Source organism: Mus caroli, unplaced genomic scaffold (assembly GCF_978045245.1).
Source record: "Mus caroli unplaced genomic scaffold, Mus_caroli_1 scaffold_8, whole genome shotgun sequence".
NCBI classification, from domain to species: Eukaryota; Metazoa; Chordata; class Mammalia; order Rodentia; family Muridae; genus Mus; species Mus caroli.
In genome coordinates this window covers 128405272-128431659 of record NW_028227263.1, presented here as the reverse complement: position 1 = coordinate 128431659, position 26388 = coordinate 128405272, and the positions used below count along the sequence as shown (strand labels likewise).

Genomic DNA, 26388 nt, shown 5'->3' with positions numbered 1-26388 from the left:
TTGCCTGTGTACACTGGAAAGAAGATGGAAAAGTAAGTGGTGTGTTCAGTTTATGGATCTTAGTCTCATTCCTATGTGGAAGTGTCTTTTCATAAGTTCAGTTCTTGGATTTCTCAGGCATGCTGTAACCAGAAACCCCAAATATGAGGGCTCCAATAGTCTCAGATGTTTTGATGCTTGCATCCAAGTTGGTAATGTTGTTTGGGTAGATTTTGTAGGATTGTCCTTGCTGGAGTAAGAATGACAATTGGGATGGGCTTTGAGGTTTTAAAACACATATCCATATCCAATGAGTTATCCATCATTAATGGATTTTGCTCATGGAAGTAAGTCTCAGCTTCTTGCTTCTGATGCTCAGTTCTCCCAGCATGGACACTCATCTCTCTGGGATGATTACCCCAAATTAAAAAGTTTATATAAGTTGTCTCAGCTAAGCCATTTTTCACAGCAAAAGAAAAATAACTAAAACCACTCAGCATCCTCCTACCTCTCTTTTCTTATTCTCTAGCCTCAGAGCAAATGTGTTTGGAATATCACACCCAGCTTATAGGATGGGTGATATGATTTGCACTCAGGTCCTCTTGGTTGTGTGGGAAGCACTCTTTAATTCTGAGCCCTCTCTTTATGGTCCATATTATCTTTATCTTACATATTTTTATTCTTAAGTACCAGAGTGAGAAAAGTGTCTAAAGTATAAAAAGATGCTAGTTTAGGAATATTTATAGTCCTTCATTTACCTTGTCAAATTAAAGATTAATCTAGATAAATCTGGGATATATCTGCAGAGTAAGTTCAAGTTCAACCTGGGACTCATAGTGAGATCCTCTCTCAAAGCAAGACATAGATTGTAGTGCTGGGGTTGTAGCTGGTGAAAGAGAATTTCTTGGAATGTGTGTGCTCCTGTATATAATTAAATATCAGAAATTGAGGAATCTATGGACTGTTTATTCATGAGGAAATCCAAGGATGGACTGCAGTCCTGTAACTCACCAATCTCCTCCTATGCAGTGGTGATGTGGTACATAGGCTGTTGTATCAGAGAATTCTGATTGGGCCCAGACATATCAAAAGATTGACATTCCCCTATCAACAAAACATAGCATACTTACATTTTCCTTGCATAAAGTTCTCAAAATATATTTTCCATGGCACTTGTTCCTTTCCCTGTTTTAGAGCATTGAAGTAGTGATAGCCTGACACAAGAACATCTCTGGGATTTCTGATGAGATAAATCACCTTCAATATAAAGTGAGACAAAGAAAACATATGCACTCAATTTTCAATGGTTTCATTTTAATTTCCAAAGTAATTTAATAATATCCCTTCTATATATTGATGGATTTCTCACATTGGTGAGTGTGTGTATGTGTGTGTGTGTGTGTGTGTGTGTACAAGCATTCATGTTTTGTGTTACAGGATCTCATATACTGTAGAGAGTTCTCAAGTATGCCACAGAAGTGAGTTGAAGCACTGATCTTTCCAATACTTCCCAATACTAGGATCCAGTCATGTACCAAGTTAACAGCCACACTGTGGTCTCTTAACAGTTGGTTACCTTGTATATTAAACAAATTATTATGCTAAATTTCCCTTGAATGTAGCAATTTTATAACAGAAAGTCAAGAATTATGATCATTCTTTATTATGTCCACAAGATGAGAAAATGTTTAATAAGCTTTCAAAAGTTAAATGGATTTCATAAATATTCGTTTCACTTTACATATATACAAAATTGTCCTGTAACATATCCCAGTTGCACTTCTAATAGTGACCCATGCTGTGTTAGATCTCAGTATCCCTGGTTGATTCCTATGATTCTCTCTTAGTCACACACAATAATTGGATGCCTTTAATCTCAGCAGGCAGTTGGACTTGGTGGATGTAATAACAGTTCTTACATATAGCAATCGAGAGCATTTAAACTCTGATATATGAATACACGGTTTATGAAATGAACAACAATAATAATAGTGTTTTGATTCACATGAAAGTAGTAATTAAATGTAAGTTCAATAAATATATTTTAAAATTATTAACTTAGTATCAAATTATTTATATATGTGTGTATATATATAAACTTACTAAATTAAATAAGATTATCTATTTGAGTTAATGTTAAATTAATTTATGAACCTTGGCTATTTGTGATCTAGTGAAATATCTCAGTAAATTTCTTTTTATGCCAGTTGTAGACACTAGGAGAGGGTTGAAGAGAGGCAGATAGACTTTACTAGTTAGCTAGACTACCAGAGTAAATGAGATCTGAGTGACTTGAGGGATGACACACTCTCAAAAATGTAAAGAAGTGAGTGCTTAAGGAAGTTGTCCTACATCTATCTCCATCATCCACAGATGAGGATAAAGTCAGCACAGAAATACACATACACATGCAAGGACACATCCTAAATGATCGCACATATGTGTACATGCTTGGGTGCACACACAAAAGAAGTATTTATTATTCAAAAAGTGGTTGTGGAAGTATAATACTAATTTTCCACATCACCAATTTATTGGGATGAAATCTTCCATAGATTCTCCAGGCTTGATATTTGTTCACCATGTTATCTGATTGTGATCTATAAACCACTATCAACTAAAGCCTGAAATTCTCAGGAAACACCCAAAACAGCAAATGAAGTAAGAAATTTAACAATGTAGCAGAACAAGTCTAGTTATATACGAGTACTTCAACAATTTCCCATGACAAGGGTAGACAAGGTAGGCACATAAATGTTCACAACAATGGTCCAGTGAGTAAATAAGGTGCTGCTATTATAGAAGATCAGGATCATTTCCCAGCACAACTACAAAGCATCTCATAATGAAGAATAACTCCAGTTCTGGAAAACTTGGCACAAACTTCTGGTTCTCAAGAATCTGCAGAGTTTGTGTACATATAAGTACCTACATATGCATATACATAATTTAAAACAATAATAAAATAAAAGAGTTCATAAGTATTGGCCAAACTGATCTGGATACTTCAGCACTGACCTTTGCCTTAGAACTGAAGAAAGACTTTGGAAAGAGTTGGATGGGAAGGAGAGAGGCCATGAGACGTGGACCCTCCTTGCTGTTTAGTAGTTTATAGTTATTTTCAAATTCTATCCATGGTGTGCGCTCATTGGCAATTGTAGATTGGACCCATGTGGGATCTCCCTTGGTCAGAATCAAGGAGACAATTTCATTCAACCAGTGGGTTCCTGGATGAAAAGGAAAACTGGTCAGTCATTTCAACAGAACTCACAAAAATATAAAAGTAGCATTGTAGACAGTTCCAAGAAGAAATTATAGTCCTCCTCCTCTCACTGTCTCTCTGGCTGGCTCTCTCTATATATGGCTCTCTCCCTCTCCCTTTTCCTCTCTCTGTTACATATGCTGTCTTATATAAACTTGGTTTTCATGGAACTCTCAATGTAGGCACTATTTATGTTGCAATTCCCCATTCCTCCACATGCTTAATTGTAGAATTTCTCTCTTGTAAAACTCTGACCAGTTTAACCTCCTCTAGAAATTGAAAAAGTCCATATTCAAGAAGCACTCTACAAAGTGAGCTTCATCATCAGCTCTAGGAATGCCATATGTCTAAAAAAATGTCTGCACTAGGTTATACCATACATGTCTCTGGTGATGTCAATGGTTATCTTTAGGTCACATGGATGATTTTCATAGAACACAGATGGTTTTTAATTCTAGGTCTCCTTGACATTCAGTTGCTGGAATTTTAGGCATGTACAGCTAATTTTCACTTTAAAATCTATTTTAACTAAATTTGACACATAAATATTTATTAATTTTATTTTATGTCTATGTTTATTTGTGCCTGAGTGTATGTATATTTACCACATGTGACAGAACTTCAGAGATGAGAACAGGTATCTGATCTTTTTCAACTGGAGTTGATGATTCATGTGAACTCTACTGTCAGTGTAGAGTTTTCTACAAGATAAGATAGTTTTCTGAAATCCTGGCCCATTTCTCTAGCCCACATATTATATTATATTTTCAATTAGATGTCTGGATATGTTTGTGTTGCAAATGTATTCTATGCCATGTAGGCAACAAGAGGGTGGAAAGTAAATTGAGCACTGCATAGTTTGTGCAAATCAAGTGGCAATCAGTGAATTTGTTCCTCTGAAATAGCACTCAGTGCTCTTAAACAGTCATCTTTCTTGCTGGTTCACAAATATTTCTTTCAATTATTCCTATTGGATTTGATTATAATCTTCATCCAACCCTCATACTACTGTCCTCAAAATTGGTATATTTTGAAATGCTACTATTAACTCCCTGCCATGTCCTTGTAGTTCCTCAAATTTCCAGGCCTTGTTCCACACCCTACTCTCCAATTGGTATTTATTTATTAGCCGTACATTCCTTCATTTTATTTCCATTTAGGAGCGGTTTCTTGCACTATGGAATGCATAAATTTTTTATACACTGTGTAAAGTTTACTCATGTGTTATTTAAATGTGCATAAATCTTGTTTAAATCTGGGTATGGTATTGTAATTCTTACACTAAAAGTGTCTTTTCTCAGGATTATTTAAACAACTCTTAACATTTATTATCTGGCTTGTCAATAAATGCTGATAATCCAATGGGTTTTCAGAAATGAGAATAAGCTGGGTCATCACCGAGAGGGAGAGAGAGAGAGAGAGAGAGAGAGAGAGAGAGAGAGAGAGAGAGAGAGAGAGAGAGAGAGAACATGTTTCTGCTCATCCAATAAGATAGACCATTTAGAGCCATATGGAAGACATCCAGTGAAATCATGGAAACACACCTAATGCTGTAGGAGCCAGATTCACCAAAATATGCAAGAATCAAGGGAACTGGCTGGGAGGTATACTGATTATGTATCCCATTTAACTGCTCAGCTAACGATATAGCTTGAAATAAATCTTAGTTTCTCTGTGTTGTTATTGAGGACTATCATTAGAAAATGAAATACAGTCACTGATTACTTCACTGGTTACACTTGCATTAAAACTAATCATGTTATAAGGTATATATATATATATATATATATATATATATATATATATATATATATATATAGGCCCATATCTTCATTAACACAGAGCTTGAGAATCACTCTTTAACTCTGCATCTGTTGATATGGACTCTACTAATTCTTTCTATGTTCTCCTGAGCTGTCACTTTGTCATATCACACTATCACACAGGATCTGTCTGCTTGAATTAGAAGGGTTGTTACCCCCAAGATAAAGATCACAGCTAGGTAGAAGGAGGTGGCCTTTATTCTTTGAGTGACTAAAGACAATGCCATAGTTCTGGAGTTGATAGTTCACTTTCCTAATTCCTGACATGATTGGGGACTTTACATACAGCCAAATGAAAAGTAGTTGCTTAGCAAGCACAAAATCCTTGCTTCAATCCTCGACCAGAAGGGAAAAACATTACACATACCTGATTTTGGATAAGTCACTATGATCGTGTCTTCATCCCTTACCACAAACCTGTCACATACTTCTCTTACGATTTCTTGTGAGTAGTAAACTGTAGGGAATGGTATCCCTTCTATCCACAGAAATTCATCTGTCATGATCATGAGCTTTGGGAATTTATGTGTTTGACCTCTTCTGTTGGAGATACACACAGATGCTTTGAGTCTCAATTTTATAGTGAGGACACAATGATCAGTGTTTCTGCCTCATTGGTTAAGAAATCAAATTGCTGTTGAAGACAAACAGATATTGTTACATTTTTGTCATAGCATTATACATGCAAATGAATAATATATGAACCTTATTTCTTAAAAATAGAAAGACTAACACAATCCCGAGAACTAGTATGATGATTGTTGTTGGCTTTAGTTTTGATATAAGCTCTGTCCATTGATGAAGCTCTTAAAAGGTGTCTCATCTCAGCGAATTCCTGGTTGTTCTGCTGTGTTTTGTTTGAAATAGAGTTTTGGATTTATAAGAAAATCTTCATTAATTTACTGATTCATTCATTCACTCGTTCATTTACTAACATTGTTTTTTTTAGACGCATGTGTGAGTGTGGGTTTTATATACAACATTGCACATGTTGACATCAAAACTTTTTTTTTTTTTTTTTACTTTTCCTCCTTTGAGAAATTGAGTGCAAAGGACAACTTGAGAAAGGATATTACATTCTTCTATTTTAGGACCCTAGATAACTGTCAACATAATTTTCCAAGTCTCTATGTTACATGTCCTAGTTTGTCTTCTGCTGCAATTAATATCAACATGACCAAAAAGCCCGTAGAGGGGAATGGTTTATTTTGGCTTCAGTCCATCAGGTCAGAGAGGGATGTTAGGTTAAGAACCAGAAGACAGTAAATGGAGAAAGCCAATGGAAGGTCAACAGAGGTGGAAGATGAAAATAAAACTTGTCTGAGTTCCATTGAATACTTCATCTGTTCAAGTTTTTCTCACACTTACTAAAAACATTCCACAGCTTACACAGGGCAGATAACATTATAATACACATGTCTATATGAGCATCCCAAGATAGTGTGTGTGTGTGTGTGTGTTTGTGTGTGTGTGTGTGTGTGTATCCTCTCTCCAAAAGAGGAGTATGCCAATTTTCTAAAATCTGAAATAGATTTATACTGAAAACAATTTTATATTTAGTAAACACACTTGTTGCATAGTAGCCTCTACTGAGAGTCAACTCTTTTTTTTTTTTTACCATAGAGTTTTTTTTTTTTTAGATTTATTTATTTATTATATGTAAATACACTGTAGCTGTCTTCAGACATTCCAGAAGAGGGCGCCAGATCTCGTTACGGATGGTTGTGAGCCACCATGTGGTTGCTGGGATTTGAACTCTGGACCTTCGGAAGAGCAGTCGGGTGCTCTTACCCACTGAGCCATCTCACCAGCCCGAGAGTCAACTCTTAAGAGCAAAGAACATATGTCTTCTTAGACTTGAAGAGGCCATGGAAGATTTTGGATTCATGCATTGATCCTCATGGCTTGCAAAATCTCGTTCATTGTACAACACATGACCATGTACTTATATTTGGCAACTGCCATACTGCCCTGGGTGCTACATATATATTAATATTCACAAAAATGCCCTCTATACTTGATTGCTGACAAGTCAATAGGAGGTATTTCCACAATTCATGTATACTATTACCATTTCATACTAGTCCATGTCAAATAGACATAATATAAATAAAACACATGAGAGTTTTTGTTTATTTTTGTGGTGTGTGTGTGTGTGTGTGTGTGTGTGTGTGTGTGCAACAACAACTCATCTTCAGGTAGACATCACTGTACCAAGAATATACTCTCAAGTCAGTTATTCTTAAGAATATCCTTCTTTTATATCTCTGTGTTCCTTCTAGCAATAGTGGCTGCTTTCTGTTAAAAAACCAATTGTTCCCATGTACCTCTTCATCTGGCTTATCCAAAACCTACTGGTCAATAATAAACAAATATACATCTAAGTTACATTAAATTAACTCAGTTTTAAACACTGTATAATTATATGTGTGTGTGTGTAATAAATTCATATTGTACATGTGGGGGGGATGTGTGTGTGTGTGTGTGTGTGTGTGTATGTGTGAGTGGGGTCAATGGAGTTTATCAGAAAATAACATAGACAAGATCCTAAAAATTCAGCATAGTTGATGGAAGCAGAAATAATTTTATGTAATTCACAAGAGCACATAAATCATTGAAGGACCTTAACATGGAATAAAGCAAAAAGAGGGTTGGAATGTGGTTCTATGTAGAGCATCAAATAGTTTCCCACAGCGAGGGGCTGAAGTGTGCCTCAGTTGAAAAATATTGCCTATAACATGTTCAGCATCCTTAATCATCAGGGAAATACAAAGCAAAACAACCCTGAGATTCCACCTCACACCAGTCAGAATGGCTAAGACCAAAAATTCAGGTGACAGCAGATGCTGGCGAGGATATGGAGAAAGAGGAACACTCCTCCACTGTTGGTGGGATTGCAAGCTTGTACAACAACTCTGGAAATCAGTATAGTGGTTTCTCAGAAAATTGGACATGGTACAACTGGAGGTTCCAGCAATACCTCTCCTGGGCATATATCCATATGATGTTCCAACTAGTAAGAAAGAAACATGCTCCACTATGTTCATAGCAGCCTTATTTATAATAGCCAGAAGCTGGAAAGAACCCAGATGCCCCTCAACAGAGGAATGGATACAAAAAATGTGGTACATTTATACAATGGAGTACTAGTCAGCTATTAAAAAGAATGAATTTGTGAAATTCCTAGGCAAATGGTTGGACCTGGAGGGCATTATCCTGAGTGAGGTAACCCAATCACAAAAGAACTCAAATGGTATGTACTCACTGATAAGTGGATATTAGCCCAGAAACTTAGAATACCCAAGATATAAGTTACAATTTGCAAAACACATGAAACTCAAGAAGAAAGAAGACCAACGTGTGGACACTTTGCCCCTTCTTAGAATTGGGAAAAAATCACCCATGGAAGGAGTTACAGAGACAAAGTTTGGAGCTGAGACAAAAAGATGGACCATCTAGTGATTGCCATATCCAGGGATCCATCCCATAATCAGCCTCTAAACACTGACACCATTGCATACACTAGCAAGATTTTGCTGAAAGGACCCTGATATATCTGTCTCTAGTGAGACTATGCCGGGACCTAGCAAACACATAAGTGGATGCTCACAGTCAGCTATTGGATGGATCACAGGTCCCCCAATGGAGGAGCTAGAGAAAATACCCAAGGAGCTAAGGGGATCTGCAATCCTATAGGTGGAACAACATTCTGAACTAACCAGTACTCCGGAGCTCTTGACTATAGCTGCATATGTATCAAAAGATGGCCTAGTCGGCCATAACTGGAAAGAGAGGCCCACTGGACTTGCAAACTTTATATGCCCCAATACAGGGGAATGCCAGGGCCAAAAAGTGGGAGGGGAGTAGAAGAGTGGGGGGAGGGTATGAGGGACTTTTGGGATAGCATTGGAAATGTAAATGAGGAAAATACATAATTAATAAAACAAACAAACAAAAATAATGAATATGCTGGATTTAGTTTATATCAACACAGAAAACAACAAATACATAAAGGAAGTTAGGCCTTCTCTCTGTTCATTTGTTATGCCCACACTATCCAATACTAAATATATTTTTCTAAGTTATAGGTCACGATAGAACTCAAAGTTTAAAAAAAGATTTAATAAATGTACTCCCAGATGCCACTTGACATTGCAGAGGACAACCCTAAGAATTCATCTCCAGACATCCTAATTCTTTCTAATCTTGTCAAAACTAGTAGATCTTTTTTTTTACTCAGAACCCAAGTCTGAAGATTCCCTAGATCTGATTACAAATTAATTACCATAGGTTATGTCCAGTGCAAGGGAGAGGGATCTAAAAAACAATATTTGCAGATTTACTGAAGATGGACAAAGTTACTTCCTGAAGAGCAGTGGAATGATTGTTTCACCAGAAGAATGGGAAGAAAGATAATATACCCTATATATTCGAAAAAAATAGTATTTAAATATGAATTCCTGTGATGTGAAGATTCAAATTTTAGAGTTCAAATGGGTTTCTGTATTCTAGAATGTGAATGGAGGGGATTTCCAAGAAGTTTTCTTTGGTTTAAGTGTAACTTTGTAAATTTAAAAAGTTTAACATTTCAAGACAAGTAAAAGCCACGGTACAAGTTGTTGGGATGTCATTAAAAAATGGGGCTCAGAACTGAACAAAGAATTCTCACCTGAGGAATACCGAATGGCAGAGAAGCACCTGAAAAAAATGTTCAACATCCTTAATCATCAGGGAAATGCAAATCAAAACAACCCTGATATTCCACCTCACACCAGTCAGAATGGTTAACACCAAAAATTCAGGTGACAGCAGATGCTGGCGAGGATATGGAGAAAGAGGAACACTCCTCCACTGTTGGTGGGATTGCAAGCTTGTACAACCACTCTGGAAATCAGTCTGGTGGTTTCTCAGAAAATTGGACATGGTACTACTGGAGGATCCAGCTATACCTCTCCTGGGCATATATCCATATGATGTTCCAACTAGTAAGAAAGAAACAAGCTCTACTATGTTCATAGCAGCCTTATTTATAATAGCCAGAAGCTGGAAAGAACCCAGATGCCCCTCATCAGAGGAATGGATACAAAAAATGTGGTACATTTACACAATGGAGTACTACTCAGCTATTAAAAAGAATGAATTTATGATATTCCTAGGCAAATGGATGGACCTGGAGGGCATCATCCTGAGTGAGGTAACACAGTCACAAAGGAACTCACACAATATATATTCACTGATAAGTGGATATTAGCCCAAAACTTAGGATACCCAAGAAAGAAGATATAATTTGCTAAACGCATGAAACTCAAGAAGAATGAAGACCAAAGTGTGGACACTGTGTCCCTTCTTAGAATTGGGAACAAAACACCCATGGAAGGAGCTACAGAGACAAAGTTTGGAGCTGTGACAAAAGGATGGACTATCTAGAGACTGCCATATCCAGGGATCCATCCCATAATCAGCTTCCAAACGCTGATACCATTGCATACACTAGCAAGATTTTTCTGAAAGGACCCAGATATAGCTGTCCCTTGTGAGACTATGCTGGGGCCTAGCAAACACAGAATTGGATGCTCACAGTCAGCTATTGGATGGATCACAGGGCTCCCAATGGAGGAGCTACAGAAAGTACCCAAGGAGCTAAAGGGATCTGCAACCCTATAGGAGGAACAACATTCTGAACTAACCAGTACCCCGGAGCTCTTGACTATAGCTGCATATGTATCAAAAGATGGCCTAGTCGGCCATCACTGGAAAGAGAGGCCCATTAGACATGCAAACTTTATATGCCCCAGTACAGACGAACGCCAGGGCCAAAAAAAATGGGAATGGGTGGGTAGGGAAGTGGGTGGGAGGATATGAGGGACTTTTGGGATAGCATTGGAAATGTAATTGAGGAAAATACGTAATAAAAAAATATTAAAAAAAAAGTTGGGATGTATGAAGAACAAGGTATTCTTACCATCTTGTCTCTGCCTATGTCAGAGTATAAAAGCTGCTTTGTCTTTATTTGCATTTACTTCTTTGTGAGAGCCCATATACCCCATGCTCCATTAGTGGCCATTGTAAGGCCCCAAGGCTGAGCTTCCTCTTCAATTTTTTGTTGTTGAATGTGAATGTCTCTAACATGCTCTAATAATGCACACCATCAGCATACATAAAGTTGTAGCAAGAAGTGATGGAGATTTAATCATTATAAATTCAAGAATCTATATACATATGTAATGCCCAAAGAAATTTTTATTTGATTTCATATGATTTATTTCATGGCCTTGTCTTATTTCAAGTCAACATGTGTCCCAGCACAATCTTGAATTTCTGATTTTACTGCCTGCAGATGTTTGCAGCAATTGACTGAACACAGTGAATTCTGCATCCCAGAGAACCATTACACACACACTGCCTTGCATGTCCATACTAGGTTATTATTTTCATGATATTTTATGTCTGAAACATAATGGAAAAATTGAAAACTGGTCCTAAAATTCCAGCAAAAATCACAGCTGTGACCTTTGGTCAACATCAGATCCCAGGTCTCTCTGTTACAAGTGATAGTTTGACTTCCCCTGTGATATAATTTTTAAGACCAAAAACAACTAAAGAAGAAAAGTGGTTTTCAATTTTTACAGTCTGTCATGCATGAAAGTGAAGGCACTAAATAGGCACAAATAAGTGAATAAAAGTTGTGAGAATTTCATCAGCTGTGAAAGTCAGAGACAGTTTAATCACTAATGATTTATTTCCACTGAATCATTTAAATCCTAAAATATGTTCTGTGGAAATCAGGAACTTGCCATAATGATTACAGCGCTGACAGTATTTCATAATATTGTTTATAAGATAATTATTTCCCTGTAAAGCAAACCATACAAATAATCAATAAAGAAATTTATACATCAATTTCCCTCATTATGTTGTAAATATACTCAACAAAATACAAACAAAATTAAAAATCATATTTGAAAGGTCATTTAATGTGATCAAGTTGGTTTCATACTACCAATGCAGACATGTTTCAAAATATGAATGTATATCAATTTAACCCACCATATAAACAAACTGAAAGAAAAACACACATGATCATATCTTTAGGTCATGGTAAATCTTTAGTAAAGTCCAGCATGCATTCATATAAAAATCTTTTTGAGATCAGAGATACAAGGAACATACCTAAACTGTAAAGGTAATTTCAACTAAGAATATATCCTATATCAAATTTGATAGAGAAAATATTAACATGTTTTAGTAACCTTAGGAAATAGACAGAAAAAGATGTCTACTTCATTTATATCTATAAAACATAGTAGCTGAAGTTCAAGCTAGAAAAATAGACACTGAAAGGAGATCAAGTCAATATAAATTCAAACGGAATGAATTATTGACTCGATATTCTCAGATGAAATCATTGTATATATAAGCAAGTAGAATATTTCTACCACAAAATTTCAGAAGTTCGAAACCACATTTAATGAAGGAGATGGATACTAGTTTAACTAAAATATAAAAGTAATCCTTAGCCTTACAATAAAAAAATGACAAATATGCTGAGAAACAAAATATTTCAAATACCAACAATAAACGATATCATAGTGTAACTTCAACCAAGCAAGTGGTAGACTTGTATGATGATAAGTTTCTTAGAAGTAGAAAATTTAAGAAGTTACCAGAAGTTACCATGCTCACATAGTGGTAGAAGTAACCATTCTGGTAGAATAAGCTCACATAGTGGTACCATTAACCTAGTCAAAAGGAGTTTCTTCCAAAAATCTATGGCTTCAAAGTAATCCCCATCACAATACCAAGAAAATTCTTCACAGATTTGAAATGAACAATATTCAAATTCCTGTGGTAAAACAAAAGGTCAGGAGAACTAATCCTGTACAATAAAAGAACTTCTGGAGGTGTCACAATCTTTGATTTAAAGCTGTATGAACATCAGAGATATTGCTATAAAACTTATATGGAATTAAAACAACCCTGAGATTCCACCACACAACAGTCAGAATGGCTAAATTCAAAAATTCAGGTGACAGCAGATCCTGGTGAGGATGTGGAAAAAGAGGAACACTCCTCTTCTTGATTGCTGGTGGGATTGCAAGCTGGTACAACAACTCTGGAAATCAGTTTGGCTACCCAAGATCCCAGAAATATCATTTTGGGGTACATAAGATACTCCAACATGTAATAAGAACACATGCTCCACTATGTTCATAGCAGCCTTATTTATAATATATAGAAGCTGGAAAGAACTCAGTTGTCCCTCAACAGAGAAACTGATACAAAAAATGTGGTATATTTACACAGTGGATCGCTATGCAGCTATTAAAAACAATGAATTTATGAAATTCTTAGACAAATTGATGGATCTGGAGGATATCACCCCGAGTGAGGTAACCCAATCACAAAAGAACAGAACTTATATGCACTTATTGATAAGTGGATATTAGCCCAGAAGCTCAGAATTACTAAGATAAAATTTGCAAAACACATGAATCTCAAGAAGAAGGAAGACCAAAGTTTGGATACTTCAATCTTTCTTCAAGGGGGAACAAAATAACCCTAGAAGAAGTTGCAGAGACAAAATTCAGAGCAGAGGCTGAAGGAATAACCAGCCAGAGACTACCTCACCTGGGGATCCATTCCATAAACAACCACCAAATCCAGACACTATTGCAGATGAGAACCAGAGCTTGGGAACAGGAGCTTGGTAAAGCTGTCTCCTGAGAGGCTCTGCCAGTGCCTGACAAATACAGAAGTGGATGCTCACAGTCATACATTGGATATAGCACAGGGTGCCCAAAGGAGGAGCTAGAGGAAGTTTCTAAATATCTGAAGGGATTTGCAGCCCCACAGGAGGAACAACAATATGAACTAACCAGTACCCCCAGAGCTCCCTGGGATTAAACCACCAATCAAAGAAAACACATGTTGGTACTCATGGCTTTAGCCATGTATGAACATATGTAGCAGAGGAAGGCCTAGTTGGTCATCAATGGGAGGAGAGGCCCTTGGTCCTGTGAAGGTTCTATGCCCCAGTATTGGAGAATACCAGGGCCAGGAAGCAGGAGGGGGTGGATTGGGGAGCAGTGGGAGGAGGGATGGGATAGGGAATTTTCAGAGGGGAAACTAGGAAAGGGGATATTTGAAATGTAAATAAAGAAAATATCTAATAAAAAACAGGAATCACATGATTATCACATGAGATGCTGTAAAAAGCCTTTGACAAAATACAATGTCCCTTCATGTTAAAAGTGTTGGAAAGACCAGGAATTCATTATACATACATATACATAATTAAAGCAATATACAGCAAACTAACAGCCAACATCATGTTAAATGGAGAGAAATTAAAGGAACCCCACTAAAATCTGGGACAAGACAAAGCTGTCCACTCTTTCCCTATCTATTCAATATAGTACTTGAAATTCTAGTTAGAACAACTAGAAAACAAAAGGATTTCAAAGGGATACATACTGGAAAGGAAGAAGTCAAGATATCACTATTTGCACATGATATGATAGCATATATAAATGACCCAAAAAACTAGATCAGAGAACACATACAGCTGATAAACAACTTCAGCAAAATGGATGGATATAAAATTAACTCAGATCAGTAGCCTTCCTTTATACAAAATTTAAATGGGATGAAAAAGAAATAATGAAAACAACATCCTTCATAATAACCATAATTAATATGAAATATCTTAATGTAACTCCAACCAAGCAAGTGAAGGTATATATGACAAGGACCTGAAGTTCATGAAGAAAAAAAAATCAAAGAAGACCTCAGAAGATAAAAAGATTACTCAGGCTCATGGATTGATATGATTAATGTAGTAGAAATGGCCTTTCTACCAAATCAATCTACATATGTAATGCAAGTGCCATCAAAATTCCAACATACTTCTTCACAGACAAGGGAAGAGCAGTGATCAAGTACTAATGAAAAATTAAAACAACGCCAGAATAGTGAAAATAATTTTCAACAATAAAAGAACTTCTGGGGGAATCACCATACCGGACCTCAATGTGTACTAGAGCAATAGTGTTAAAAACAAACAAACAAACAAACAAACAAAAAAACAAGCCTACATAGTATTGGTACAGAGTCAGAAAGGTCAATCAATGGACTAGAATTTTGGAACCAGAAATTAACACACACACACCTATGGACACTTGACCTTTGACAAAGAACCCCAAACTATAAAGTAGAAAAACAAAATCATCTTCAACAATTGGTGCTGGTCTAACTGGTCTGCAAGTAGAAGAATTCAAATTGTTCCATATTTATCACCTTGCACAAACCTCAAGCATAAGTGGATCAAGGAACTCAACATAAAACCAGGATCCCTAAATATAACAGAAGAGAGAGTAGGAACTAGCCTTGATCACATTGGCACAGGGGAAATTATCCTAAGTGAAACACTAATGACTTAGGCTCTAAGATCAACAATTGACAAATGGTGCTTCATGAAACTGCCTTTTGTAAGGTAAATGACAATGCCAATAGGACTAAATGGCAAACTACAGATTGGGAAACGAGTTTCACTAAACCTGATAGAGGTCTAATATCCAAAATATATAAAGAACTCAAGAACTTAGACTCAAAAACCAAATAACACAATTAAAAATGGGGTAAAGAGCTAAACAGAATTCTCAACAGAAGAACCTTAAATGGCCTAGAAGCATTTAAAGAAATGATCAATGTTCATAGTCATCAGGAAAATGCAAATCAAAACCCCCTTGTTATTCCACACTACACCAATCAGAATGCCTAAAATCAAAAACCCAGTTGACAGCACATACCTGCAAGGATAAGGTGAAAGAGAAACACTCCTCCATTGCTCATGGGATTGCAAACTGGTACAACTACTCTGAAAATCAATCTGGCAGTTCCTCAGATAATTGTAAATACTTCTACCTGAACACCCAGTTGTACTGTTCCTGGAAATATACCGAAAATATATCCCACCATACCACAAGGGCATGTGTTCCACTATATTAGTAGTACCTGTATCCATGATAGGAAGAAACTGGAAACAACCCATATATCCTTCTACCTAAGAATGGATACAGAAAATGTGGTTTATTTACACAATGAAATATTATTCAGCTATCAAAAACAAGGACATCATGAATTTTGCAGGAAAATAGATGGCACTAGAAAATATCATTTTAAGTTTGTCCAAAAGGACCTGCATGATATGTACTAATTTATAAGTGGATATTAGTCAAACTGTACAGAATATCCATGATACAAACCACAACTGTAAGAAGTTTAACAAGAAGGAAGTCCCAAGTCAGGATGCTTCAATCTCACTTAGAAAAAGAAACAAAATAATCATGGGAGGAAGAGGGAGGGAGGGACCTGAGTGAGAGAGGGGAATTGGAAGGGGAAAGGGGGCAGGATCAGGCATGGGAGCAGATGAAGAGAAGTCTAGACAGCCAAATGAGTAAATTTTCATGCAGCTGCTTAGGAAGGGGAATGAAGGAAACTGTCATAATGTCCCAGAGAGACAGGGGATGCTAAAGGCTACCAGGACTCAATGGTGAAGACCTTAGCTGAAATACGCAACAATGGGGAAAATGAACCTGAAGAGACTACCTCCAGCAGATAAACAGGGCCTACAATTGTGGGATTGGGTGACTGACCCACTTTCAGACTTTTTGACCCAGAATTGTTCTTTTCTAGAAGAAATGCAGGTAAAAAGATGGAGCAGAAACTGAATAAAATGACAGCCAGTGATCAGCCCAAATTGGAATTCCTTCCATATATGGGCACCAAACCCTGACACTATTACTGATGCCATGTTATGCTTGCAGACAGGAGCATAGCATGGTAGTCCTCCTATAAGCTATACCAGCAACTAACTCAGACAGTTGCAGATACTTACAGCCAACCATTGGACTGAGGATGGGGACCCCTATGGAAGAGTTAAGGGAAGGATTGAAGAAGCTGAAGAGGGTGGCAACCCCATAGGATTACCAACAGTGTCAACTTCCCTGGTCCCCTGGGTGCTCCCAGAGACTAAGCCACCAACCAGAGCATACATGGTCTGTGGCCTCCTGCACATATGTAGAGGAAGAATGTCTTGTCTGGTCTCAGTGCGAGTGCATGTGCCTAATCCTGTAGAGACTTGATGCCCCCGGGGAGAGGACACACTGGGTAGATGGCTGGGTATGTGGGGTGGGTGGGTTATCGGGGATTGTTGGATGGGTGGGGGAGTACACTCTCAGTGGCACTAGGGAGGGAGTATGGGGTGAAGGACTTTGGGAGGTGGACCAGGATGTGAGCAAAATTTAGAATGTAAATAAATGAAATAATTTTCAAAAAATTAAATTTATTCAAATTAATTAAATGTTTAATTAATTTATGTTACTGATTTTTGTTAATGAATTTACCTTGGCTAATTGTGAGTCAGTAAGATCAATCTGTGTGTAAAATGCTTGCTGAGGAATAATTAGAAGCTGATTTTATAGCTCAGCACTAACATTAAATTCAGAAATTGTTCAAAAAGCCTGTAACCTCTGAACTGTGGTAGAGGAATCGAGAGAGGCACATAACAGGGACTCACGGGGAATCCAGCAAAGAAGAAACAGTGAGCTCTGGATACCTTGAGGAAACATCCTTTTTAAAAAAAAAAATAAGTAAAAGATTGAATGAGGAAGTTGTTCCACATCAACCTCCATCCTCCACATAAGCAATAGCATTATGTGTATGTGTCCATGCTGCTCAGTCATACACATATGAGAACAGACAGCCAAACATGTTAACACACACACATATCCATGAATAAACACTGCATATGCTATCTATCACACATGAATACACACATGTACTCATACATAACAATATATATTTGTACACACAGTTGCCTATATAGATTTTGCTTTTGCAGGTTTTTATGTGACCATGGCTGAACACAAACTCACTGTGTAACTCAGGGTGAACTTGAACTACTTACTGATTCATCTGTCTTAACCTACTATGTATATGTCTCTGAGGATTGAATTCAGAGATGCCTGGATTCTAGATAAGCTTTTTACCCCTGACCTACATCCCTAACATTGCCTATTGCTTTCATGTCATTTTGTTTCCAAACCAGAATTGATCAAATGTAATATGACCTTTAAACTATTGACCAAACCTTACAAGCCACCATGTGTAAATACTGGATTCCACAGTTCAATATTACATGTCTAAGTTTGCTTTCCACTGCTGTGATAAACACCCTGATCAAAAACAGCTTGTGAAAGAAGGCATTTGTTATACCATATAAATCCATTCTGGAGGGAAATTGGTGCAAAAACTCAAGACAAGAACTGAAGCAGGATAAAAAGAAGATCAAAAGCACCCACAGATATTTAGAAAAATACCAAAACCTCTAGTGTCTTATCAGAGATGTCTAGCAGTGACTTGAAAGAGGGTAACAAGACTTATCCACTTTACCATCCTAGGGGAGAATTTTCTTTCCTTCTTCATAATTTTTTTTTCTGGAGTTAAGAGAAATTTAAATTACAGGTTTCTAGTGAGAACTACTTCATCTACATTAAACAGAACTTGCAGTCTAAGCATATAGCAGTGTACTGACTTGTTTTGTGTGTCAACTTGACACAAACTGGAGTTATCTCAGAGAAAGGAGCCTCCCTTGAGAAAATGCCTCCAATGATATCCAGCTGTAAGACATTTTCTCAATTAGTGATCAAGAGAGGAGGGCACATTCTGGGTGGTGACATCCCTGGGCTGGAAGTCTTGATTTCTACAAGAAAGCAAGCCTAGAAAGCCAGGAAAAGCAATCCAGTAAGCAGAAACCCTTCATGGTCTCTTTGTCAGATCCTGGCTCCAAGTTCCTGCCTTGTGTGCTTTTCTATCCTGACATCCTTTGGTGATGAACAGCAATGTGGAAGTATAATCCGAATAAACCCTTGTGCCCACACTTGCTTCTTGGTCATGATGTTTTGTGCAGGCATACAAACCCTGACTAAGACAAGCAGTGAAGATCATGTCTCAAGAGAAAAGTTCAGAGACCATCGATGATCACTTCTTCTTGGCTTGCTCCTTAGGGCTTCCTCAGTCTTCTTAATTATATGATGGAGGATCAGCTCCTCAGTGCTCATAACTCCAACATTATTGTCCTGAGCCATCTGACATCAATCATTAATCAGGAAAATAGCCTTCAGATTTGACTAAAGTCCTGTATGTTGGAAATATTTTCACAATTGTTATTCCCTCTCCTCACATGACCCTGGGTTATGACCCTAGTTTCATAAGAAACTAATCTTCTGTGTAGATTTTTGGTGTCTGTGTTTGTGGGTTGGTTGGTTTTTTTTGTTTGTTTGTTTGTTTTTCAGTGAATCAAAAATTGTTTCCAGCCTGCCATCTATGTACCCAAAAGTACATAGATGTACATATAGAGTCAGTAATGCTGAATACAATTCCTTTTCCTCTATTATACCTCTCTGTTTTCTTAGAAAAAAAGTAGCTCTTTAATATTCATCTATTTGTTTGTTTTATTAAAGCCCTTCATTTAGGTCATTACTCTTAAATACTTGTAGATCTTATAATATGCTCAGAAGTTATACATTTTTGAGAGGGATTCAGGAGACACAGGACAAGTAGAAGTGAAAAATAGAGAGGGATTTTAAAAAGGTAAATGCAATAATCATATAGGGCACTCTCAAAACAGTAAAAATGAATAATTAAAATAATTCTTTAAATTATGATAAGCTGAAGACTTTAAATTAGACCATAGAAAAGACATAAGTTTGGGATATGACATATGTCATTGCTCAAGGCTAACTTCCTAAAGTAGCAATTATTCTACTATCTAGTCAGTTCTGGTATTGATGCAAGCATTTAGTCACAATTTTGGAATTTTGGTTTCTTTAAAAACAGAAAAATATTATAGAAATGTTTTCATTTTAATCCCAGGCATATAATATGAGGCTGCTTCAGATTGCACACAGCAGTTGACTGTGATTTGCTTCACTGTCTTTCACGGGCATGATATTGCAAGATGGAGAATGTTTCTATGAATATATGGTTTGGAATTCTGGGGATATTTTAGAGGGTATATCAATGCCACAAATGGTAGTGTGGGTTGTTGGGTGTTGGTTCATTGTTGTTGGTCAATGTTATCCCATGTTGTTAAGTACTCATGTGCAGAGAAGAAAAATCAAGAAGAAATTAAATATGCTAAGGTTGAATATTAAATGTGCATTGAGGAACTTGATGCCCCTAATCAGCAGAAAATAGTCAAATGATAACATAGCCACCTTTGCTCTCTATTCTTTTCTCTCTCCTGTCTAGTGATAGGAAATTGAAATGTGGAAGAAACTGGGAGGAAAAGCATGAATGAAAGAAGAACCATCAAGATAGCAAATATCAGCTACACAAGTCTTCTCCAGATTTTCGTGTTTTGTCTTTGTTTTTGATTTTTTTGTCTATCCCATTCAGGACAGTTAATGAGGTAGTCCTAAGAAGACATCAAATGTGATACAGTCAGTGAAATAGATACTTGAGAGTGCATGTACCTGTGGTATGAAACATTCAAACTGGCCAGGTAATAGGACAGAATTCCAAGGAAACACCAAGTGATTATTGGAAGACACAAGCTGTCCCATGGAGTCATCTGCAATACCACATGTGAAGATCTACTGGTTTTTTTTTCCATAGGTAAATAAACATTCTGTGCAGTTATACCTGTTTGCTTCTTGCTTATAATGCATCTGACTCAAGTGGACTGACCTATTGATAAGAATGGTTCCTAAGAAAGCTTCTTCCTATTCCATCTTAGAAGTCATAAAGACTAGAACCAGCTCAACACTAAGTCATAAATGTCATGATGTTATGGATCTACATAAATATCGACCACAAATACTTGATGTTGGAACAGAACAGACACATGTTCACAATCTGACATATGAGGATTCATGTCCTAAGCCAGCCAGAATGTAGCTGGGCAAGTTCACACTGAATGTTGAAGGATAATGCATGGTTTAAATACGATGTGCTCCTGAGACAATGTGAGGCATAAAGTCATACATAATCTAGGAAGGCATTCTAAATTGTCTAGAGTTTTTCTGCCATGGCTTATCGTTTCTGATATTTGAATATCATATAGGATTTCTTTACAGTTTTCTTTCCTTTCTTTCTTCATCTTTCTTTCTTTCCTTCCTCCCTCCCTCCCTCCCTCCCTCACTCCTTCTCTCTCTCTCTCTCTCTCTCTCTCTCACTCTCTCTCGCTCACTCGCTTGCTCGCTCGCTCCTTCTCTTTATTTTCTCTTTCTTCTTTCTTTATTGATTCTTTTAAAAAGTAGAACCTAAAGAGATGGTTCTGTGGTTAAGAACAAATTTGGATCTTTCTGTTGACCAGGGTTCAATTTTCAGCTCCTACATAGAGGCTCACAACAAAGTGAAGCTTCAGTATTATGAGATTACATACCCTCTTCTGTCCTATAAGAACTCTGCAAGCCCACATTGCACAGACAATCAGGCAGGCCAAACAACTCTGTATATAAAATGCAATACGTATATTACATAAATATGTTTTTGGGAAAGCAAGAGAGGTTTTGTCTCCTTAATGTCCCTATAGTTTTAATAAAATTTATTATTTGCTTATATGTACATTGTTGTGTGTGTGTGTGTGTGTGTGTGTGTGTGTTTGTGTGTGTGTGTGTGTGCACGCGTGCATGCACCATGTTTCTCCTGTGGAGGTCAGAAATCAATTTTTATAATCAGTTCTCTCCTTTTACCATGAGGTTTAGGGGAGTAAATTTGGGTCACCCACTTTGGTAGCAAGCACTCTTAATCTGCTGAGCCATCTCACTGGTGTTTTGGGGTGTGTGTGTGTGTTGTGCATGCACATGTTTAACTTTATTCATTGGAATATTTTTGGTTTTTTTGGGGGGTTAGAGGATCTCCTCTGACCTAGACTATTCTACAACTGGCTTTATAGCAAAAAAAAAAAAAATACCTTGGTTCCTTATTCTTCTACCTTCCTTATGAAAGTACTAGAATACAGTGCTTGTTCAATATGCCCAGCTTATATATATCAACATTCACCAGAAGCTCACTCACAACACCACGTATCAAATTTTCTCCTTTCTTGTATTTCATTCAATTTGCATATTATTATTGCATATTCGCTTCTTCAGGAAGATTCTCTAGGCTAAACCACTCAAGAGGTAATACCAACATAACTCCCTCCAAATGGATTTCCTCCCCACATGAATGGACTTCTCCATGCATCTGGAACCTACATTAATACCATGAAAAAACTTCTTGGTTATGGCATATGAGGTTCTCTCATGGGGACAATGGTAAATGTTGATACATACACTAAAAAGAATCTAAACTGTCTATCAGTCAGTTTATAAGATGATGATCCAGGCTTGGTGATATATGTATTGAATTCCAGGATTTGGGGAGCAGTAGATTGCCCAGCTCTGTGTTTTCTGGGATTACCTAGGCTACAGAGTGAACTACAGCTCAGTCAGGGCTATGTAGTGAGACCTGGACTGAAAAGCAAGCAAGCAATCAATCAATAAATAAATATATAAAAGCTAAAATAAAAAAAACAAAAATACAACAACAACAAAAAAACAGAACAGAGGGCTTTCCACAAAAGTAACATATGTGGCATCTAATGTGTTCACCATACATGTCATAATAGAAATTAAAATTTAAAATACTGTGAGATTTCATTTTAACACAGTCTAAATTGCTTCAATGAAGGAAAAATGGACAAATGCCGGTGAAATATGGGAAAAGGCTGACCATTTATTCTTCAGTGCATTTAATAAAAAATAAAAAATGTGGCAGTGTAAATAAGTACATTCAATCACTTCTTATGTACAACTGTATGGAAGATTTTTAAAGGTGACAGATGCATTGTATTACCCAGATGTATCCTACATATATATATATATATATATATATATATATATATGTGTGTGTGTGTGTGTGTGTGTGTGTGTGTGTGTGTATGTATGTATTAGGAAACACATAAAGGCTTTTCCCAACCATTTTCACTACTATAGTATTCAAATTTGCAATAAAACAGAAGCAGTGCCCTTCCAGTTGACACCAGCACTGGGTCACCTTGGGCGAGGAGTCAACCCCCCAACCAAGGTCCCCTAGAGGACTCTCCACACGATCTTAGGACCACCGTTGAGTGGAACACAACTTCTGTTCCAATCCAATCACGCGGGACCTGAGACAGCAGTAGGAACGCAGGAAACCCGGCCTGATCAGGGTCACAAGTCCCTTCCAGTAGGTGCCAGCACTGGGTCACCTTGGCACAGAGACGGCAGACACCCTCAAGGTCCCTAGAGGACAGCTTCTGAGACAGACCTCATTTTGGGCTCCAGACATCCGGGCACCTTCCCTGCCAGAGGAGAGGTGTCCTCCCTGCCCGGGAGGGCTTTGCTGGAGCACCTGGGGGAGCCACCTTGGTTCCCGGATCCCTCTGAGACTAGTCTGTGCAGGTGAGAGTATGGACTACAGAAGCTAATAGCTTCGGTGAAAGGCTGAAGCAACACAGCTTCTGGGACAGGTCCTGTTGCAGTCCTTCATCTTCTGCAAGGAGGGAACTCTGAATGCCAGATATCTCTGCACCTTCCCTGTAAGAGGAGAGCTTGCTAGCAGAGAGTGCTCTGACCACTGAAACTCAGAGGAGAGACCTAGTCTCCCAGGTCTGCTGATAGAGGCTAACAGAATCACCTGAGGAACAATCTCTAACCAGAGACAACTATAACAACTAACTCCAGAGATTGCCAGATGGTGAAAGGCAAACATAAGAATCTTACTAACAGAAACCAAGACCACTCACCATCATCAGAACTCAGCACTTCCACCTCAGCCAATCCTGCATACCCCAACACACCTGAAAAGCTAGACCTGAATTTAAAAGCATGTCTCATGATGATAGTAAAGAACATCAAGAAAGACTTTAATAACACACTTAAAGAAATACAGGAGAACACTGCTAAACAGGTAGAAGACCTTAAAGAGGAAGCACAAAAATCCCTTAAAGAATTACAGGAAAACACGACCAAACAGGTGATGGAATTGAATAAAACCATCCAAGACCTAAAAAGGCAAGTAGACACAATAAAGAAAACCCAAAGTGAGGCAATGCTGGACATATATATATATATATATATATATATATATATATATATATATATATATGTGTGTGTGTGTGTGTGTGTGTGTGTGTGTGTGTGTAAAGAACTCAAGAAGGTCGACTCTAGAAAAATCAAATAACCCCATTAAGAAATGGGGCTCAGAGCTAAACAAAGAATTCTCACCTGAGGAAAACCAAATGGCTAAGAAGCACCTGAAAAAATGTTCAGCATCCTTAATCATCAGGGAAATGTAAATCAAAACAACCCTGAGATTCCACTTCACACCAGTCAGAATGGCTAAGATCAAAAATTGAGGTGACAGCAGATGCTGGTGAGGATGTGGAGAAAGAGGAACACTCCTCCATTGTTGGTGAGATTGCAAGCTTTTACAACCACTCTGGAAATCAGTCTGGTGGTTCCTCAGAAAATTGGACATAGTACTACAAGAGGATCCAGCAATACCTCTTCTGGGCATATGTCCAGAAGATGTTCCAACCGGTAAGAAAGAAACAAGCTCGACTATGTTCATAGCAGCCTTATTTATAATAGCCAGAAGCTGGAAAGAATGGAGATGCCCTTCAACAGAGGAATGGATACAGAAAATGTGGTACATTTACACAATGGATTACTATTCAGCTATTAAAAAGAATGAATTTATGAAATTCCTAGGCAAATGGGTGGACCTGGAGGGCATCATCCTGAGTGAGGTAACCCAATCACAAAAGAACTCACATGATATGTACTCACCGATAAGTGGATATTAGCCCAGAAACTTAGAATACCCAAGATATAAGATACAAATTGCAAAACACATGAAACTCAAGAAGTATGAAGACCAAAGTGTGGATACTTTGCCCCTTCTTAGAATTGAGAACAAAGCACCAATGGAAGGAGTTAAAGAGATAATGTTTGGAGCTGAGATGAAAGGATGGACCATATAGACACTGCCATACCCAGAGATTCATCCCATAATCAGCCTCCAAACGCTGACACCATTGCATACACTAGCAAGAGTTTGCTGAAAGGACCCTGATATAGCTGTCTCTTGTGAGGCTATTCAAACACAAAAGTGGATGCTCACAGTCATCTATTGGGTGGATCATAGGGCCCCCAATGGGAAGCTAGAGAAAGTACTCAAGGAGCTAAAGGTATCTGCAACCCTATAGGTGGAACAACAATATGAACTAACCAGTAGTCCCAGAAGCTTGTGTCTCTACCTGCATATGTATCAGAAGATGGTCTAGTTGGCCATCAGTGGAAAGAGAGGCCCATTGGTCTTGCAAACTTTATATGCTTAAGTACAGGGGAACGCCAGGGCCAAGAAGTGGGAGTGGGGGTGGGGAGAGTGGGGGTGAGGGCACGGGGGACTTTTGGGATAGCATTGGAAATATAAATGAAGAAAATACTTAATTAAAAAAACAGAAGCAGTATAGATATTCTCAGTAGATATACTGGGATTTTTAATGTGGTAGGTCTATATACAGTGGAAGTATATTCAGTTTAAACAAAAATAAAGTTTCTGAAATTTGCAGAAAATATATAAATCTAATTATATTTAAATTAAACTGAAACTCTCAAACTTACGTTATCTCAGCAAATACTCTTATCAACTGAATTATTTCTCCAGTCCTAACACAGAAACATTTATGCATGTACAAGTGTATACCAGCATAGCTGCAGAAAAAAGACTTTGTGTTGTTCTAACCTGCAAATAGAAAGACAAGAATAAAGAGTATTAATCTTGGAACGAACTAACCTGAAGCAGCGTAATTGAGAAAGCAAAGCTTCCTTGGAAGTCTTCATTAGACTAACACTGACCGAGAATGTTGAATGAGAACACTGAGGGTGCAGGCTTTTACATGGAGTAAGGTCGGGAGAATCTGTGTTGTAACTACAATAATAATGCTTACCTCTTTGAGTCTTTAAAACTCAGCAGCAGAGTGTTTTCTCTCTCCCAGGGTCATCCAGCTCTGTTTGATCAAACTTTGATCCCCAAAGCACAATGTGTAAGAGAAACTGAAAATCAACAGGATCAAAGCAAAACTTCAGTGCCAACTCAATGGTTCATTGGTTAAATATGATTGTTCCCAACGCTTTGGTGTGAATTTGAGCAATATAAACCATATGATTTAAAAATGTTTCTGATATATCAAGTTGTTCTCTGATGTAAACGTGGAGTTTGTAGCACACA

At 37.6% G+C, this 26388-nt stretch overlaps 1 protein-coding gene across 6 annotated transcripts in view; it reads right to left on the bottom strand.

The window, feature by feature from the left end:
- LOC110298916 (sulfotransferase 2A8) overlaps positions 1 to 26182 on the bottom strand; it is a 38525-nt gene extending 12343 nt beyond the window's left edge. For 2 of the 6 annotated variants that reach the window (XM_021168459.2, XM_029479511.2), the window contains exons 1-4: positions 25954 to 26097; positions 5432 to 5698; positions 2998 to 3206; positions 1110 to 1236 (exon numbers count right to left, since the gene is read on the bottom strand). In XM_021168459.2, coding sequence (XP_021024118.1) covers positions 1110 to 1236; positions 2998 to 3206; positions 5432 to 5573 — 478 coding nt within the window. In that variant the 5' untranslated portion in view covers positions 5574 to 5698; positions 25954 to 26097. The other 4 variants (XM_021168457.3, XM_021168456.3, XM_021168458.3 and 1 more) reach the window with 4 other exon arrangements.
- Positions 26183 to 26388: the final 206 nt, after the last annotated feature.